Below are 18,539 nucleotides of genomic sequence, written 5' to 3'. Positions count from 1 at the left end.
TGTGGAAATGTGAACATGGACCAAATAGTTATTGACAAGGCTGTTAATTTTCTGAAGAGCATGAATGGCCATGATTGCAGGGACAGTGTCCTTATTTTTAGGAGATACATACTAAAGTGCTCAGAGAATGAAGCACGATGTCTGCAATTTATTTCTGAAAGTTCACCAAAAAACGGACACGGCCAGTATGGCAAAACGTTGGCGCTTATAGAACGAAGGCCCTAGACAGACAGGGGAGCAGCCAATCGCCAGTTCAGCACTTCTCTGAGTTTTTTTTTAAAATATTTTTATTTATTTCTAGGAGAGAGAGAGATAGACAGCGTGAGCAGGGGAGGGTCAGAGAGAGAGGGAGACACAGACTCTGAAACAGGCTCCAGGCTCTGAGCTGGCAGTCAGCACAGAGCCCGACGCGGGGCTCGAACCCACGAACTGCGAGATCATGACGTAAGTGAAAGTCGGACGCTCAACCGACTAAGCCACCCAGGCGCCCCTTCTCTGAGTTTTTAACGAAGGCTGGAAGTAAACTGAGGCTGGCAAACATCAACTAGGCGCACACACCACGCAGGTTTTCACTGCTCTCTTTCCTTCAGTTGTCCTTTGCCACTGGCTCTCCCATGGGGTCATGTGGGCGCTCAGCTCACCGCGCCCCGCACCCCGAGGGCACACGAGCAACCCCTCGTCACCACCTAGAGGGACCGGTGCTGGAAAGAGAGCGAGTCCGAAGGCTCCTCCAACGACAACACACCTGGGAGCTCTTCCGGTTACTGTGTTGGGGAGGTGGGGCCAGGTGACCATCAACACCCACATGGTGCACCGTCCTGAGGACACATGTCTGTCCTATCACATGACGCCATGGGACAGATTAAGGCCCAGATTAGCCCTGCAATTCCATAGAGCCTACAACTCTTCATTGTCATTTGCCTCACTAGGTGCCAACAGCTCCCACTAGTGACAGCAGCTTTTTATTAAAAATAAATAAGAGACAGGCAGAGAGAGAGAGAAACTACAGCAACAGATTCACTGTATTGCTGCGAACAGTTAGAAGTGATCTAGCAAACCTAAAGCTCCCCACCCCCACCATGTCATCTATTTTAAGGCTACACAATTTTTTTAACCGCCTTTAGTTTTTAAAGGATTATGGCTATAATTTTTGAAGTCCTTCACCAAGGTTGACAATCTTAGCAGTAAATGCAGGTTTTTAATGCCCTACCTCACATGAGGCTTCAAAATCTTAATCAGACCTAAATTAAAGTAAAACAGTAGAGAATATTTTAGCTCTTGTTTGCAAAATTAATTTCTCTGTACTAAGCGGGGACAAGAAAGGACTATGCTATGACAAAAGCAGACTACAGAGAATCTTTAACCACCACCCAGAAAGTTCCAGCCAAACCAATCTGGATAAAATTTGTTTTTTAAAAAGTCCCCAAAGAAGGACGCTCTTGGCTCTAGATCTCCGTGTGTGCTGTCCTCCGAAACTGGGCTCCTGTCCGGGAAGCAGGGGGTCTCTACCCCACCACTGCTCCAAGCATCACCCCCCCAACACAGCCTGCACTTCCCGTGTCCTTCACTTGTCCCATTCGTCGTCCCCTTGTTCGGAGGACGTTAATCATCTTCATCGCAGGCCTAGGACACAACAACCCCAAACGGTCGGAGGATCAAATATTCTCCAGAACACTTATCAGACCTAAGCTTCTCCCAAGTATGTGCGCCTGTTACCAGCCCCAGCTCCACATTTCTAACCTTAAGTATTTGACTGTTTAGTTCCTGAAAGTTCGCAAGGCTTCTGCTAAACTAAGTTCCACCTGTAAGGTTACCTACCTGGAGGACGGGGCATGTACCGACCACCCAAAATCTGCGATCTTAAGCTCTCCGGCTGATCCAAGGAGCAGGTTCTCCGGCTTAATGTCTCTATGAATGACTCTCTTCGAGTGACAGTAAGACAGGGCATCTGCCAACTCTGTGATGTACTGTAGAAACAAGGCGTGTGGACAGTCTGTTATTTATTTTTGAGAGACAGAGCACCAGCAGGAGAGAAGCAGAGAGAGAGGCAGACACCGAATCTGAAGCAGCTCCAGGCCCCGAGCTGTCAGCACAGAATCTGACGCGGGGCTCGAACCCACAAACCATGAGATTATGACCTGAGCTCAAGCCAGACACTTAACCACAGAGCCACCCAGGCGCCCCTGTATAACACAATTTTAGACGTTTCTTCTGAAAGGAAGCCCAACATCGATTTTAACATGTTTTTTAGGTTTTAAGGCAAAAGCCAGAAACAACAGAGGACTCTTAAAAAAATAAAATTGAGGGGTGCCTGGGTGGCTTAGTCGGTTAAGCGTCCGACTTTCGCTTAGGTCATGATCTCGCGGTTCGTGGGTTCGAGCCCTGCGTCGGGCTCTGTGCTGACAGCCAGCTCGGAGCCTGGAGCGCCTTTTTCAGTCTGTGACTCCCTCTCTCTCTGACCCTCCCCTGCTCACGCTGTCTCTCTCTCTCTCTCTCCTAGAAATAAATAAAAATAAATTTAAAAAAATAAAAAAATAAAAATAAAATTGAACCAAATTCATGTTTGGCATAAAATACAAGTTATTTATTTGCCAATACAACAGACAGGATATCGAAGGATGGGGTGGGGGGGGCGCTGATGAGCTAGAGCTACTAGTAGCAACGAATTATAACCGAAAAACTGGCAAACTAGGGAGTCAGACATGTAAACAATTAAAAAATTTTTCAATTTTCAAGTAAAGTCCATTCCCATTTTTTTAAATTCCCATTTTTAAGACCAAGATCAATTTATACCGCAATTATTTCTTTGAAGCTCAAGATTTACTCTAAGTGGAAAAATAATCTTGAACAAAAAAACTAAAAGCAGGTATATTTGCATGTTAAATAGCGCGTTAAATCTGGGGGCCTGTGTATTCATCAGGCAGCTTACAAAGCACAAACAGCACATCAGTCCTTTGGTTAGTTTTGTTTTCAGCTCAGCCAAAGAGACCTCTGGCAAGTCCAGAATCTGCTTTAGCATAAAGATAAGAATTGTTATTAGCGTATTCAAGGAATGTTTAGCTCTGGCTGAAGTTTTCTGGGTTTTTTTTTTTTTTTAGATTTTTTTAAAATGTTTATTTATTTTGGAGAGAGAGACAGACAGTGCAAGCCAGGGAGGGGCAGAGAGACACACACAGAATGTGAAGCAGGCTCCAGGCTCCGAGCTGTCAGCACAGAGCCCGATGTGGGGCTCGAACCCATGGACTGTGAGATCATGACCTGAGCCGAAGTCAGAAATTTATAATCGACTGAACCACCAAGGCACCCCTTGCTTAAAAAGGTTTGCCAAAGCAACCGCTGGACAGAACTGAACATATTATTTTACACCAAAAAGTTCTACTCAACAAATGGCTGTAGAAAGCAAATATCATGGTCAGAAGAAACATTTTTCTTTTCTTTTTTCCCCAAGCAAAAGCCGGAGACCAAAATCTAGACAATAACAAACTGAAAGTGGAAGCAAAGAGAGCTCTTCTACACCAAAATGAGCTACTGACACACAGATCAGACACCAGGAGTCTGGAGGGCAAGGCATTTTCTCCGCTCAGATCGAGGCAAGGAGCTAGTAGCTCAGCCAGGGCTCTCCAGCAGCCGCCTTCTTCACGCCTCCCACTCACACTGTGAATATGGGAAAAGGTCCCTAATATTTCTCTACAATTACTTTTAATTGAATTAATCAGAAAAGGGAAACAAGTGTGTGTGTGTGTGTGTGTGTGTGTGTGTGTGTATATATATGAATGAATATATATATTCATTCTAACTACTAGGGAATCGAGAGAGAACCAAGCTTTTCTTTCCAGTAACTAGCGTTTACACCAGCATAAACTCCATCTGGACTGAACAAAAAGTAGTAGTTGAAATATTAACCGCCAATTAAATAAGACAACTAATCTGGTTTGCTAATATTTTAAAAGTAAATAAGATGAATCTATTTCTACTTACCCAAAAGGTAAACATTTAACATTAAGTTTAAAATAGTACATCCATTTTCCTGAGACCAAACCAAAGGGTCATTCACTACTCATGCTGTGATTTCACAAGAACAACCACCTGAAAGAGACTATTTACATCAATGCCAGAAAGAATGATTGTAATCAAAGTAACCATCCATCATCTGCTGATTCAACCAAAAACTGCCCAAAGACTCTCAAACTTCTTCAAAGAAGTAGTTTCATCCAGATAAGGGAGAAGCACAATCCATACGGGGGAAACAAAAACCTGTCAAGATTAAATGCAAGTAAGAGAATGAAAAGACAAGCCACCAGCTGGGAGAAAATGTTTATAAAACACGTGAGATAAAGGACCTACATCCAAAATATACAAAAACTCATCAAACTCAAGATGACCAAGAACCTGATTAAAAATGGGCAAGATAGCTGAACAGGCAATGCAAAGATGACATACACATGGCAAATAAGCACATGAAGATACTTCTCATTGGTCACTAAAGAACTGCAAATTAAAACGAGCTTACCAGTACACCTAAACTCCAAAACACTGACAGTACCAATCTCTGGAGAGGAGGAATGGGGGCACGTTCATGGGTGGAAATGCAAAGATGGTGTATCTACTTTGGAAGATGGTTTAACAGTTTCTTAGAAAGTTACACATAATCGTACCACACAAGCTAGTTTTCAAATCTGTTAAAAATTTAAGCCCCACAAAAACATACATGCAGATGTTTACAGCAGCTTTATTCATAATCACCAGTAACTAGAAGCAACCAAGATACCCTTCAATAGATGAAGGGATGAACTGCACTGCAGAATGCTGCAGAATATTATTCGGCAATAGAAAATGAGCTACCGCACCCTGAAAAGATACAGGTGAACCTGCTTAAATGCATTTAGTTGTTTCCCCACAGGGGTAACTGGTTAATCATTCGGATACCACTGCACATGTACACGGGAACTGAATAAACAAATGGTTGATGGATGGCAGAATCCAGGTTTTGCAAGGCTGGAGTGGGAGGTTACAGGTAAACAAGGGGAGCTGGGTAGAATGAACCATGAGGTAATGGACTCCTGTTTTGCTTAATATAGATACAAGTGGGTAAAAATACAGATACATACGTATACATAGATTAGTCCCTGTTCTGTCAGCAGAGATCATGGAGAGAAGACATGACACCCCCCTAGCAATGAGCTCATCTTGCACCCAGATCTTGGTTTCTAATACCATATTCCGATAAAAGGAACGAGGGCTCCTTGGAGAAGAGGCATAATCTAGGACTGGGATAGAAAATCTACAAAATGAGGCGCAGCATCCTGTAGGGCCAGATGCAGGGCAGCGCTAAGACACACCACGCACACAATGGAAAGAGTAGGTCAAAACAAAAAAAAGCCCTAAAACGGGAGCCATGGGAAAGGGAGCCCAAGGGCCAAAGTTGGAGCAATTTGGGCAGCAAAATGGTGCTGGACTGTAACTCAAAGTAGAAAATATCCATGAATCCACATTAATAAATGACTGAATAAATAAGGGAGAACAGACAAATCTCTGATGCAGAAGAATTCTAAACAATTTATGTCGATAAAGGTGGGGAGTGACACATAAACCCTACTCCCTAAGTGTGGGTTGTGCATAGCGACACACTTAAGAACACAGCATGCAAGAGACAAAGAGTAACTTTATAGCAAAGAAACCTAACAAACATGACCTCAGCCAGGTGACCAAGGCCAACACCCACAGTGATGAGCCAGGTTAATAGTAGATGCCCCACACTAATGTAACATAAATAGGAGAAAATAAGTCTGCACGATCTTCACATTCTGTAAATCTAAAACTATTATAATAAAATCAGCTGGCTGTCTGACTACAGTCATGATCTCGCAGTTCGTGGGTTCCAGCCCTACAACAGGCTCTGTGCTGACAGCTGGGAGCCTGGAGCCTACTTCAGATTCTGTGTCTCCTTCTCTCTCTGCCCCTTCCCCGCTCACACTCTGTTTTTCTCTCTCAAACATAAACATTAAAATAAATAAATAAAGGGCAACTATCCATATATACCTTTCTACAGAAAACAGCTGTGGAAACATACCAGCCACAGTATTCCACCTGGTCCTTGACTTCATCTGCACGTTTGGTACAACAAAGGTATTCTGATTGTTTCATTCAAATATTTGATCTTATGAAGCAATCCTTCTTTAGATGAAACACACTGGACTATAATGAAAGGCGCGTTGCTGTGTGGGGACGGGACGGAGGGAACAGTCGGGACAGCACATGAAAACTTACGGTAGCAGTTCTCTGCTCGTCAAACTTGGACAGCTTCTGAAGCTCCCGGTAGACCGCTCCAAGAGGTGCGTATTCTAGAATTAGGTAAACTCTGGTGGCATCATGGAAATAACCATACAGTCTGAGAATATTTGGATGCCTGCAACAAAGGACGAACCCTCTGACACCTGCTTTATGGAGAGGATACAAGGATACGTACTAGGTACGTCAAGCCTCTCATGTAAAACCAGGGAAAATTAGTTCTGGTCACAGACCCCCCCCACCACACCCTTCGCCCACTTGAGAGTCTGAATCTACACCACCTATTCTGGGGGAAAAAAACAAAACCAAACATACATCCGCTTATCAGTTGACAAGCATTGCAAGGTATATATGGACCTCGGTTTTGGTTAAGACTATTTCCTTCCTTCAGGCCATCTTTATTATTAGGGGGGAAAAGTCAGCTGAATGTTAATTCTCTGCCCATTGGAGAGAGAGAGAGAGAGAAAGGCATAGCCTTCCCACAGCAGTTTGATTCCCAAGCCCTAGGAGACACAACTTAAAAGCAGTGTTTGCCAGCAGCAGACATGTGCCGCTGAGGACTTCGGGCAGCTGAGAACACAGCCCAGGATGGCAGCCCTTCGGCTCTGGCCTGCTGCAACCAGGGAAGGATGCAGGCCTGATGCAGACGGGTTTTTAAGTATTAACAAGTGATTCAAGCCTAAAATACGGAGAGCAAAAAAAAGAAAAGAAAAAGACCCATTGGTCAAAGTCAACCTGTAGGCTGCCAGTCTGCAACCTCTGCTTAGAACTCAGAAGTACCGGAGCACGTACTTCTCTGAGTACAGCTCAGGTCATGATCTCATGGCTTGTGGGATCGAGCCCCACGTGGCGCTGTGTTGACAGCTCGAAGCCTGGAGCCTGCTTTGGATTCTGTGTCTCCGTCTCTCTCTCTCTCTCTCTGCCCCTTCTCTGTTCATGCGCTCGCTCTCTCTCTCTCGCTCTCTCTCTCTCAGAATCAAATAAACATTGGGGTGCCTGGGTGGCTTAGTCGGTTAAGCGTCCGACTTTCACTTAGGTCATGATCTCGCGGTTCGTGGGTTCGAGCCCCGCGTCGGGCTCTGTGCTAACTGCCAGCTCAGAGCCTGGAGCCTGTTTCAGAGTCTGTGACTCCCTCTCTCTCTGACCCTCCCCTGCTCACGCTGTCTCTCTCTCTCCTAGAAATAAATAAAACATTAAAAAAAAAATTTTTTTAAAAAGAATCAAATAAGCATTAAAAATAAATAAGCATAAAAAAAGCTGAGAAGTATCATTTCCCTTCATCTCGTGCAAGTGTGCGTGCACGCACACACACACACGCACACACACCTGGCTCATGTAAATTATTTCATCAACACAGCATAAACCTCCAAGTGATTTTTCAGGACCACAGCACCTGTCTAGACAAATCCTTGAAAAATGACAAACTAAACCACTCTTCACAGTACCACGGAGCAGGCCCTCCATGGTTTAATTAACTCTTAGCGACTAGGTTCTGTACCACAATCTCTTGAACATCAACCTGGAACTTACCTAAGGTGGGACTGGATTTCTACTTCTCTTCTCAGCTGATGCTCGACTCCTGCTTTCTCCAGTTGAGCTTTAAATAATACTTTAAGAGCCAGGATAAACTTGCTTTGTTTTTCTCTCGCCAAATAAACATTACCAAACTTTCCTTTACCCAGTGGGCGACCAATTTCAAAATCTTCCAAAGCCCACTGCCTTCTAGGAAAAAATGTGAGTGTTTTAAAATACGAAGAAAACAAATCTTTTCTAACAATTTATTAATGAGTAGTGGATAGACCTAGAAATAATGTTATATTTAATGTTGTGTTCAGTAGGAACCCTCGGTAAGAACCAAGCTAATAACTACGCTTGGTCTCCAGAGACATTAAATCCCCCACTCCTCTACCTGACAATGACTGTAAGAGTCAGTGACAAGGAACAGTCTGGGCTTTTACAGCTGAAGCACTAATGCAAAAGTGTCCCAAGGCAGTACTACACTCTGAATTACAGACCTGTTACCAGCACCACTAAAGACCACAGGAATGGTTAAGTAAGTACTATCTGTGGGCCTCTAGCAAGCTAACCACAGCCTCCTCCTGCGGCCTAGAGGTACTAAGTCTCAGGGTGGAGAATCAGTCTGTGAAAGCAGGAGGGTTGGATCCTACGAGGCAGTGGGGGGTGAGAACTGGATTTAGATTCTCAGAAAGCCACTGTGAAGTAGCCAAACAAAAAAGCCCGTGGGTTCACTCCTGGCTCCCTCTCCGACATTCTGGACATTGCTTTCTACATTCTCGAGTCTAGACAGTTCAGAAATGGAGAGCAAGCTTTTGGAAAATATCTGGGGAAGACGTTATAAAGAATAATTTGGTGAATACTGTCAAAATATTCACATAGTCATATATACATGTGTATATATATAGTTTTCCAACACAACGCATTTTCTTGCACTTTTGTATAAGAATACAAATTAGAAACACACCCAAGCCATATGTAGTGGTTACTTTCGAGGGTAGGGAGGAACTTATTTTACCCATGTCTGTAACAGATTCATACAAGTTGTTTCTAACTTTGGAAAGCAGTAAGAAAAGCGGGGGTCACAAGTAAACATCATTAAAATTCCCTTTTTCCAAAGGTCAGATTTGGAAACATTCATATTGCCTTAGTGAAAATATAGAGCCCTTTCTTGCTTTTCAATGAGTTCTCATAATTAAACTTGCAATTAAATAGTATATTCTAACAGCATGATAGCACAGAACTCTAGAAGTAAGATAAAGCTTACTTTTTTGATTCTTCATTTTTCTGTTTTGTTGCCAGTTGCTTTTCAGAATTATTTCCTATATAGAATAAGTTAAAAACCTGTTTTTAGAATAATTATTACTTTAGAATAACTATACAGAATAAATTAAAAACCTACAAACAGAAATGAAAGAATGGTCACCAAAATCTTTAATGGTGTGCCCAGAATGGGAGCTTTTTATCTTTAGTTTTCTTTATAGAAAAAAGATCACCACACCCTAACCTGACTCCCACCAGGTGAAGTCTTTTACAGATTTCTAAAGATGAGCAGATATATATACAGCGATGCCCTCCAATGCTTTAAAGACTCAAGACTATGCAGATTCTTCTGGAAGCCTCGGTTTCCAAACGAAGACCTTCTAAGGCAGAACTGCCAATCTCTCCATCCATGATAAGCGCCCACTCACCACCTTCGCACCCCCACTAGGTGGGCCAGCCGACTCTCCAAATCCCACTTACAAACAAACAGCGTGCAACAAAACCTAAACCGGCCACCTCTCTTCATTAGTTGCCAAGGGGAAATAGAAAACTAGAAGCTCCTGATTCAGCAAGATGTACCATAAACCAATTGCACAACAGGGTACTAAAGTCATTATTTCATCAGCTGGGGCTGGACATTTCCACTCCAAACCCCGCAAACAGCAAATGTGCTCTGTCTGCTCAGGCACCTGACAGCAGTCCCAGAGTGGTTTTTTCCCTCTGCGCTTCGCCGTCTCAGTTAATGCAGTCAGTATAACCACCATCTGTATGCCCAGCTCACTGCCCAGTTCTACCCAGCGTGCAGCCGAGGTCAGCCCTCGGATTTGCCTGCACCCCTCCATCCTGTGTCTGTGGGCAAGTTAAGGTTTCGGAGGCTCTACTCCCTCGTCTGTAAAACAGAGCTGGTCACCGGCCACCTTCAGAGAGTGGCTGCGAGGACAGAGGCAGATGACGTGGGTGAAGGTGCACTGGGCACGCCAGGCTGGGAAACAAGGACTATTACCATCCTCCCTGCACCGCCCACTTCAGGTCGCTGCCTTCTCTGACCGAGCCCCCCGCAGCCTGCCTCCTGTCTGCTGCCCGAGTGCGGCTGTGCTTCTCTCCGGGTCATGCCACACATCTAGAGCAAGCTTTCTAGAAGGCCAGGCCCTCCTCTGCTGGAAAAGCTTTCAGCAACTTCCCCACACACAGGGGATGAAGGCCCACTCCTCGACAAGGCCACACCTTCCACCGTGGCCTCACCCAGCCGGCCTTGGCCCCTCAAGGTCCACCTGCTCCCCCGACCACCCTCCACACTCTGACTCTGGAAGTTTCCAGTTCCTGAATCGCACCACGAGGGTGGGAATCAGGTTCTCTATCCTGAGCACAGGGCTGGCCCACAGGAGATACCTGCTACTTCAACCGGACATCGGATTTTTCTCCCAATCCTCAATAAAAATGTCCCAGCTAGGGGATGTGTAAACGCACATCTGTCCACCACACCCACCCCCCCTTTTTTTTTTTAAGCAACTAGAAGGAATAACAATCCGATGGTCTCCGAAAGCTGCCTTACCGGGGGCCGACGGCAAGGGCTGCTCACTGTTCTGGGGATTAGTCAGCGGCCTAGAGACAGGACGAGGGCCACCGGTTGGCTGCAGTGGCTTCTGCTTCAGGTTCTGGACGGGTTTGTGGCTGGACGCAAGCCTTTGTGCTTGGGAAGGAATTCGCTGAGAGGAATTTGAAGGACACAAGACTCGCTGGGCTTGGCCGCTATTTGCAGGTAACGGATTCTGAGAAGGAAATTGCTGGCTCACCGGGACGCGTTTTGGACCATCACCAAGTGGAATCGTAGTCTAGGTGAGGAGGGAGAAAACAAAGGTCATGGTCTTCAAAAACCAAAGTGGGTCTTTTAGGCGCCTGGGCGGTTAAGCATCTGGTTTCAGCTCAGGTCATGATCTCACGGTTGGTGGGTTCGAGCCCCACATTAGGCTCTGTGCTCAACACTTGCTCAGAGTCTGGAGCTTGATTCGGATTCTGTGCCCCCTTCTCTTCCTGTCCCTCTCCTGCTCACGCGCGCGCTCTCTCTTTCTCTCTCTCAAAAATAAATAAAACATTAAAAAAAAGGGGGGGTATTTTGAGAATTCCACAAAGTCTGTTTTCTAGTGTAACAAAATAATGAAGGCCACTGAGCATACATGTAAGGGGAAGGCGATGTCCATCAGTGCTCCCAGAGGATATGGTTGGTACCCGGCTGAACGGATACCAGAATGATCCTCCTACCCACCCCAACCCCCACTCCCAAAAATCATGCTCCCATAAACAGATGTTCACTAACTAAACTTCCACCTTCCATTAAACACTTCCTAAGAATTCTCCATGACTTGGGAATTATTACTCAACAAAAAGCTATAATGCAAGAACTTTATACCAAAATCCCAATTCCATTGAAATTTCTTTGGCAATATCATACATAGGTTTAGAAAGAAGATGAAGAAATATGTCAAAATATTCAACAGTGGTTATCTGGTAAAGATTTTTGTTGTTGTTGTTGTTGTTATTGTTTTGAGAGAGAGAAACAGTGTGCAAGTGCAAGTGGGAGAGGAAGAGAGAGAGAGAAGGGGACAGAGGATCCAAACATCTGAAATGGGCTCAGTGGGGACAGAGAAATCGAACTGTGAGATCATGACCCAAGTCGAAGCAGGATGCTTAACCAACTGAGCCACCCAGGTGCCCCTCGATGAAGATGTTTTAGAAGATCATGTGGGGACACCTGGGTGGCTCAGTCGGTTAAGTGTCCGACTCTTGGTTTCGGCTCCGGTCATGATCTCACAGTTTGTGAGTTTGAGCCCACATCGGGCTCTGTGCTGACAATGTGGAGCCTGCTTGGGATTCTCTTTCTCCCTCTCTCTCTGCCCCTCCCTTGCTTGTTCTGTCTCGCAAAAATAAACCTTAAAAAAAAAAAAAAAAAAAAAAAAGATTTAAAAAAAAGATCGTCTGAATTTTTTCATTTGCCCGGTTTTCCACAAAATACTTATTACTATTAACTTTTCACTAATGTTTCTTGTCCAAGTGCTTACAACAGGGATCTCAGCCAAAAGAACGAAGGCAGCACGAACAGGCCCTTCAAAAAGCTATGCTAAAATCTATTATCTACACGCCTGTAAGCAAGGGATCATAAGCTTAAAAAGTTGTTAATTCTAAGACCCTGAACTAATCAAACTAAAACGGGTGGAAGACTTCCTCCAGCTGCATCAGAGGAAGCTTCCTCACGAGCGATGAGCGATGGAACGCTGCTGGAAAGGGGGAGTCGGACTTCATCACAAGCTCACCGGGTAGGACGCTTCACAAGAGACCGTTTCCAGCTTCCAAGTAAAAAATCAATGGCTTCTGAAATTAGCAACGTCCACAACACAGGAGGCATTCAGGCAGTGACAAACATTTTAAACAGCAGTTTCTTCAAATGGTCTTTATCATAGGAATTGGGAATCAAATACAATGACTCAAGTTAGACCGTTTTCTAACTGGTCATTTTAGACTTTCAGCCAGTAAATAAAGAAGTATCCATTTATTTGAAAATGAAAACTTCTCAAACCTCCAAAAGACAAGAAACAACAAGTGCTGGTGAGCAGGTGAAGAGAAAGGAACCCTCGTGCGCTGCTGGGGGGGGATGCAACAGGTACAGACACTGTGGAAAACAGTACGGAGGTTCCTCAAAAAGTTAAAAATAGAACCACCCTACGATCCAGTAACCACACTACTGGTTATTTACCCAAAAACACAAAAACACTAACTCAAAAGGATCTATGTACCCCTACATTTATAGTAGCATTATTTACAAGAGCCAAGTTAAAGTGGCGCCTGGGTGGCTCAGTTGGTTAAGCATCCAATTTCAGCTCAGGTCATGACCTCACTGTTTCTGAGTTCAAGCCCCGCACTGTGCTCTGTGCTGACAGCTCAGAGCCTGGAACCTGCTTCACATTGTGTCTCCCTCCCTCCCTCCCTCCCTCTCTCTCTGCCCCTTCCCTGCTCATGCTCTGTCTCTCCCTCAAAAATAAACAAACATTAAAAAAAAAAAAAAAAGACCAAATTATGGAAGCAGCCCAAGTGTCCACTGATAGATGAATGGATAAAGATGTGGTACAGATATACAAGGGATCACTACTCAGCCATAGAAAATGAAATCTTGCCGCCTGCAACGACACGGATGGAGCTAGAGAGTATAATGCTAAGCAAAATTAGTAAGAGAAAGACAAGATACTGTACGATTTCACTCATCTGTGGAATTTAAGAAACAATCAACGGGGGGAGGGGAGAGAGAGAGAGAGACAAACAAAAAGACAAACTCTTAACTATAGGGAACACACTGATGGTTCCCAGAGGTGAGGTGGGTGGGTGGGTGTGAATCAGCTGACGGGGCTGAAGGGGACCCTTATCCTTACGAGCACTCCTACAGAAGTGCTGAATCACTGTATTGTACATCTGAAACTAATGTAACATTGTGTGTTAACTACACTGGTATTAACATAAAAAACCTGACACGCCTGGGGGCTCAGTGGGTTGAGCATCTGACTCTTGATTTTAGCTCAGATCATGATCCCAGGGTCATGGGATCAAGCCCTGAGTTGGGCTCTGTGCTGAGCTTGGAGCTGCGCGTGGAGCCTGATTAGAATTCTCTCTCCCCCTCGCATGCACTCTCTCTACAATAAATTTTTAAAAACATTAAGTTAAATTTAAAACTTAAAGAAAAACTTCCAAAAACAAGATCCCTCCCCGCCCCAAACACACACAAATCAAGCAAGATTTGTATTTTTATGCTGATTTCCCGGAAGAAAGCAAATCTGGGGCTTACTTATATTAAGAGATCTTTACAGAAAGACTCATTCACCCAACTACTCCACAAATATCATAAGCCAAGGGTCCTCCCGGGTGAAGCCTTCCTGGATTCTGACCCACCCCAACCTTAAGGGAGCCCCCTCCACGGGATTACTCAGATCACACACACATACGTATTCGTGGAGGTGCAGTACCAGCTCACCTAATTCCCCACAAGGGCTAAGTTCTTTAGTCAAGGACCATGCGCTTTCCATCAGGGTTCTCCCGGCATCTGACACAGAACCTGGCTCAAAGTGGACTCGCAGACTCCCAGGAAGTGCTCACATTAAAATGCAGCCCAACATTCCGATGAGCTTACCATCCCCTGAATCGTGACTAGAACACACTATGGCAAAGCAATTTAATTTCGGCCAAGCAAGCAAATGCAGGCAAGGATCAGGCCCCTACTGTATCCGTTATTATCCTGTACACAAAGGAGGAACAGATACATGAAGAGCTACTAGAAGACAAAGCAGAACGAAATAACAGGTGACCATGAGCAACATGTTTTTGAATGCCAAGAAAGGGGACTAACTCATCCAGGAATGTAGGAGAATTTAACTTCTCCTACATGAACTTCTGAGGTTACACTCCAAGGTGAGGGTGAGAAGAACTCCAGATCTAAAACCAACGCCATTTGGGTCTGTCTTCTAAATGTGACTGAGATTACAGATTATTCGAATTACCTTCACAGGCCCCGCAATGCAGTTCTCTTTAGATTTGTCCATGATGCCTGAAAAGAAAAATAACCACCTTTAAATTCCACAAATCCTCATGCTTCAAGGTTTAGTTATACGGGGTCAGGGCTACAGCTCCTGATGAAAAAGCTCCACAACACAATTTACATTCTTTTCTTTGTCCCTGTGAGGCTGATAAGGGAGTCTTCTTTTCTCAGGTGACATGAGGGGCAGGTAGGGGGCCTCCAGCCAACTCCACTCCCAGAGTCCTCCAGCTCCATCAGTGCAGGAGCCCGCTTCAGTACCTGCTGCTTTTATTTTATTTTGTTAGTTTATGTCTGAGAGACAGAGAAACAGTGTGAGCAGGGGAGGGGCAGAGAAAGACTGAGACACAGAATCCGAAGCAGGCTCCAGGCTCAGAGCTGTCAGCACAGAGCCCGACGCGGGGCTCAAACCCACCAACCATGAGACAAGGTACCCATGAACTGCGAGATAATGACCTGAGCCAAAGTCGGATGCTCAACCGACTGAGCCACCCAGGTGCCCCCCTTTTAAAAACAGGTCCCCTCTTCCCTATAACTGACTCCACCTTCGACAGCATCTCTGCCCTCCCGTCAACAGCAAAGCTCCAGAAGAATCATGGACACTCATGGCACCCACATGTCTCTCACCCTCGGGCCCTCCCCCATCAGGATTTCACCCCACAGACTGGCCCGCTGGGGTGGCCAGCTCCTGACTGACCTCTGCTGTTCCCAAACTCAGAAGTCCATTCCACACCCTCAGCTCCCTTGCGACCCCAGCAGCATGTGACAGGGTCCCTTCTATTCCACTCCCAGCCTCACTAGCCTGCAGGCTTGTGCCCACCTCACCAGCTGTCCTGCCGCAACACCCTCTGCTGGGTCAGCCTCACTTTTGCCAACCTGAGAGTCTGGGGCGACCGAGAAGGAGTCCTTGGACCCCACTCCTCCACCCTTGCCCTTCCTAGGGCACCTCAGCCAGCACCGGAGTTCTAAACCTCTTCAGGGTGATTTCAATTTACACCTTCTACCCGAACCTCTCCTCTGACTGCCAGACTCCTACCTACCTACGTGCCCAGAATCCCCCACAAAGTCTGCCAAGCACCCCGATCCCAACACATCCAGACACACCCTCTTCTCTCCTCCTGGCTACTCTTTCCCTCTGCTCTCGGGAGCGGCCTGAGCTCAGGCCCAGAAACACGTTTCTTTCTGCAGCTCATTCCCTCTGTGCGCTCATCCGTTCTCCAGGCTCTCAATGCCATTCACGGGCTGGGACCTCCCCCTCCAGACCTCTCCCCAGGCTCCTGCCACCCACGAAACATCTCCACCTGTAATCGGAGCGGCACTGCAATTTTAAAATGTCCCCAACTGAATGCCTGCTGCCTCCCCGCCCCCACCTCCCCAACCCTGTTCTCACAGACGTCCTCCCCCGGGCTGCTGGCAAACCCATCCTGCCCGCTGCTAGGGTCCCCTCAGCTTTTAGACGGTGCCTCCTCAAACCTCGTACCTAATCCATCGGCACATCTTAGAGGTTCTACCTTCAAAACCACCGCTCACGACCTTTAATACCACCTCCTGATCCAACCCATGCTGCCCCCCCTCAATTATTTGCAACAGGCTCCCAATGGTCACCCTGCTTCCCACCCTTGCGCCATCACGGCCCATTCCTAACACTGCACCCAGGGTCCCATTAAGGAGTCAGCTATGTTGGCCCTCGGTTCGGAAGCCCCTCACGGTCCCTCAAAATCCTCCTTGCCTACGGTCTCATACAGGCGACGCTGACCCCCTTTGTGGCCTTGTTTCCTCTTCTTATCTATTGCACACCAGCCCACAGAGCTTCTTTCTCTCCTCAAAGCAGTCCTGGCCACAAGGCCTTTGTACTCTCTCTCCCTTCTCTCCTAGCCGTTTGGCTCTTCCCTCAGACGGAAGTGTAGTGTGCTCCTTCATTACATTCAGGTCTCCTTTCTGAGCGTCTCTATTTTTCTTTACGGCCCTTAACTTCTTCCAGAACATCATGTGTTTTCACATCTACCTCCCCAGACGATATCCAACTACCTGCCCAGTATCTCCAAGGAAAAGTAAGCACCATGAGGGCAAGGCCTTAGTTCCCCTGTGTTCACTGCTGCCTCCCGGAACATGCCTGGCACACAGTACGCACACCAGTGTTTGGGGAATGAGTTAACCCACTAAGGAAGCAAAATCAGTAATGAAAACCGTTTACAAACACGAGGCCCACGCTGTGAGTCAGGTGCAACACCGTGTCAAGTAAGTAGAACATAAACTCCAAGAAAACAGAAACCTTTCTGTATTCTTCTAACCCAGGTACTCTCTGAATTCTAAAATCCAATCAGAAAGCACCTCTCCACCCCTACACTTCCACATCCATTTCACAATTAAGCAAATAGCCCCACCCTGAAGACGAACCACAGCTAAGAGTCCTTAGATCAAACCACTGAGTTAGTAGAAATGACAGAAAGGAAACAGGAGTTACAAGCTGGTGTTATGCAAACATTAATTTCACACAGGCTCTAACGCTCTCGTCACTCTCCCTAACAACTACCAGCAGGAGATCAAGGAGATCACACGGGCCTAAGGACATCCAGTCAATAGTCTTCCACAGAAGCTAGAGATTGGCTCCGATGGAACACGCTTTGCCTTCTCAGGGAGAGAGAGAATAATAACCGGAATGGAATAGGAGGATCCAGAAATTCCAGGGCGAGCCCCGAAGGCTGCTTCCCCAGCGATTCCGTCTACGGCCGGTGCTAGAGCCACACAACCCGATGACCTTCACGAGACCTTGCAATTCAAACCACATCCTGCTATTCTAAATACAAATAAAAACTGTAAGGTTTTATATCATTGTGCATTTAGAAGGTTTTGTCTTCTGTCTTCTTCAAACCTGCTAGTGTCTGCATAGACTTGGAGGAGTGGAAATGAACACGTTGCTGAAAAGTGTGTAGTTCAAAGAACAGGGAAGGTGAAGGGGGAGAAGGAAGCGATACAAGTCCAGGGCACTATCTCCATCTGCAGGACACTGGCGAGACGTGGAGACTTTCGGGCCGAACCACAGACCTAACAAGTCACATCCAGCATTTTACCATCCCCAGACGACCGGTGCGCGCTGGTCTAGGTCACCGGTTGTCCGTGAAGCATCAAGAATCACCTGCGAAACTTGACAAACTACAGACACCTGAGTCCTATGCCCAAGCACTTCTGATTCATGGGGTGGGTCTCTATTTTTAACAAGGACCCTCAGAAATCCCGATAAAGGCGGTCCAAGGTCTGTGGTTTGAGAAGCGCGGAGCAAGGAAAGCCTCTTCGAGGAGGCTTTCATTTATTCCTCCGAAGTAGCCCCCGGTACACCAACCGCACACCTGTTTTCTTTTGAAAGCTGTCTCGCCAGTCCGTCGTCGGGCGCCCCACCCCCACTGGAACGTGACCTCCCCGAGGGCAAAAGCCCAATTTTTTTTTTCTTGCCCAGGTGCCGGCCGGATACGAGAGCCCCTTCCGAAGGCGCCCCCACCCCAATGCCACCGCAGCCCCATGCCCTCCGGGGGTGTACCAACCCCCAAGCGGCATCTCACGGGGCGCCCCAGGAGCAGATGGGAGGGCGCTGCGAAAGCACGGGGGGCAGAGGAGAGGGGCTGGGAGGATGCAGGGGGACAGCAAGAGGAAGACGAGGGCGGACGAAGGTGGGGACCCAGGGAGCCCCGGCCCTGCCACCCGCTCCGAGGCCACCCGGGCCCGCCGCCCTCGCCCGTCCGCCTCACAGGGCAGTCCCAGGGTCTACGAACCCGCAGGCTCCCGCCTCCGACCCAAAGGCCGCCGCGTCCTCCCGAGAGCTCAGCCGTTATGATTCAAAGTCTTCATTTTAAATAGGAGTTAAACCCTCTAAGGCGAAAGCTCATTGGCCCGGGCTAGAGAGGCA

At 46.6% G+C, this 18,539-nt stretch overlaps 1 protein-coding gene across 1 annotated transcript in view; it reads right to left on the bottom strand.

Annotated features, from left to right (window-relative positions):
• The window catches only part of AURKA (aurora kinase A), a 20,828-nt gene extending 2,356 nt beyond the window's left edge, over positions 1–18,472 (bottom strand). Inside the window, exons 1-7 of the mRNA XM_039236899.1 lie at positions 18,406–18,472; positions 14,604–14,650; positions 10,619–10,898; positions 9,071–9,125; positions 7,819–8,010; positions 6,268–6,406; positions 1,819–1,967 (exon numbers count right to left, since the gene is read on the bottom strand). Coding sequence (XP_039092830.1) covers positions 1,819–1,967; positions 6,268–6,406; positions 7,819–8,010; positions 9,071–9,125; positions 10,619–10,898; positions 14,604–14,645 — 857 coding nt within the window. The 5' untranslated portion in view covers positions 14,646–14,650; positions 18,406–18,472. The remainder of the gene's footprint in view (positions 1–1,818; positions 1,968–6,267; positions 6,407–7,818; positions 8,011–9,070; positions 9,126–10,618; positions 10,899–14,603; positions 14,651–18,405) is intronic.
• Between the last annotated feature and the right edge of the window lie 67 nt (positions 18,473–18,539).

The sequence above is a fragment of the Hyaena hyaena genome, unplaced genomic scaffold (genome assembly GCF_003009895.1).
Source record: "Hyaena hyaena isolate Hyena2069 unplaced genomic scaffold, ASM300989v1 scaffold_119, whole genome shotgun sequence".
Classification (NCBI taxonomy): Eukaryota; Metazoa; Chordata; class Mammalia; order Carnivora; family Hyaenidae; genus Hyaena; species Hyaena hyaena.
Note: the sequence above shows the minus strand (reverse complement) of the source record. Positions and strands in the feature narration are given on the sequence as shown.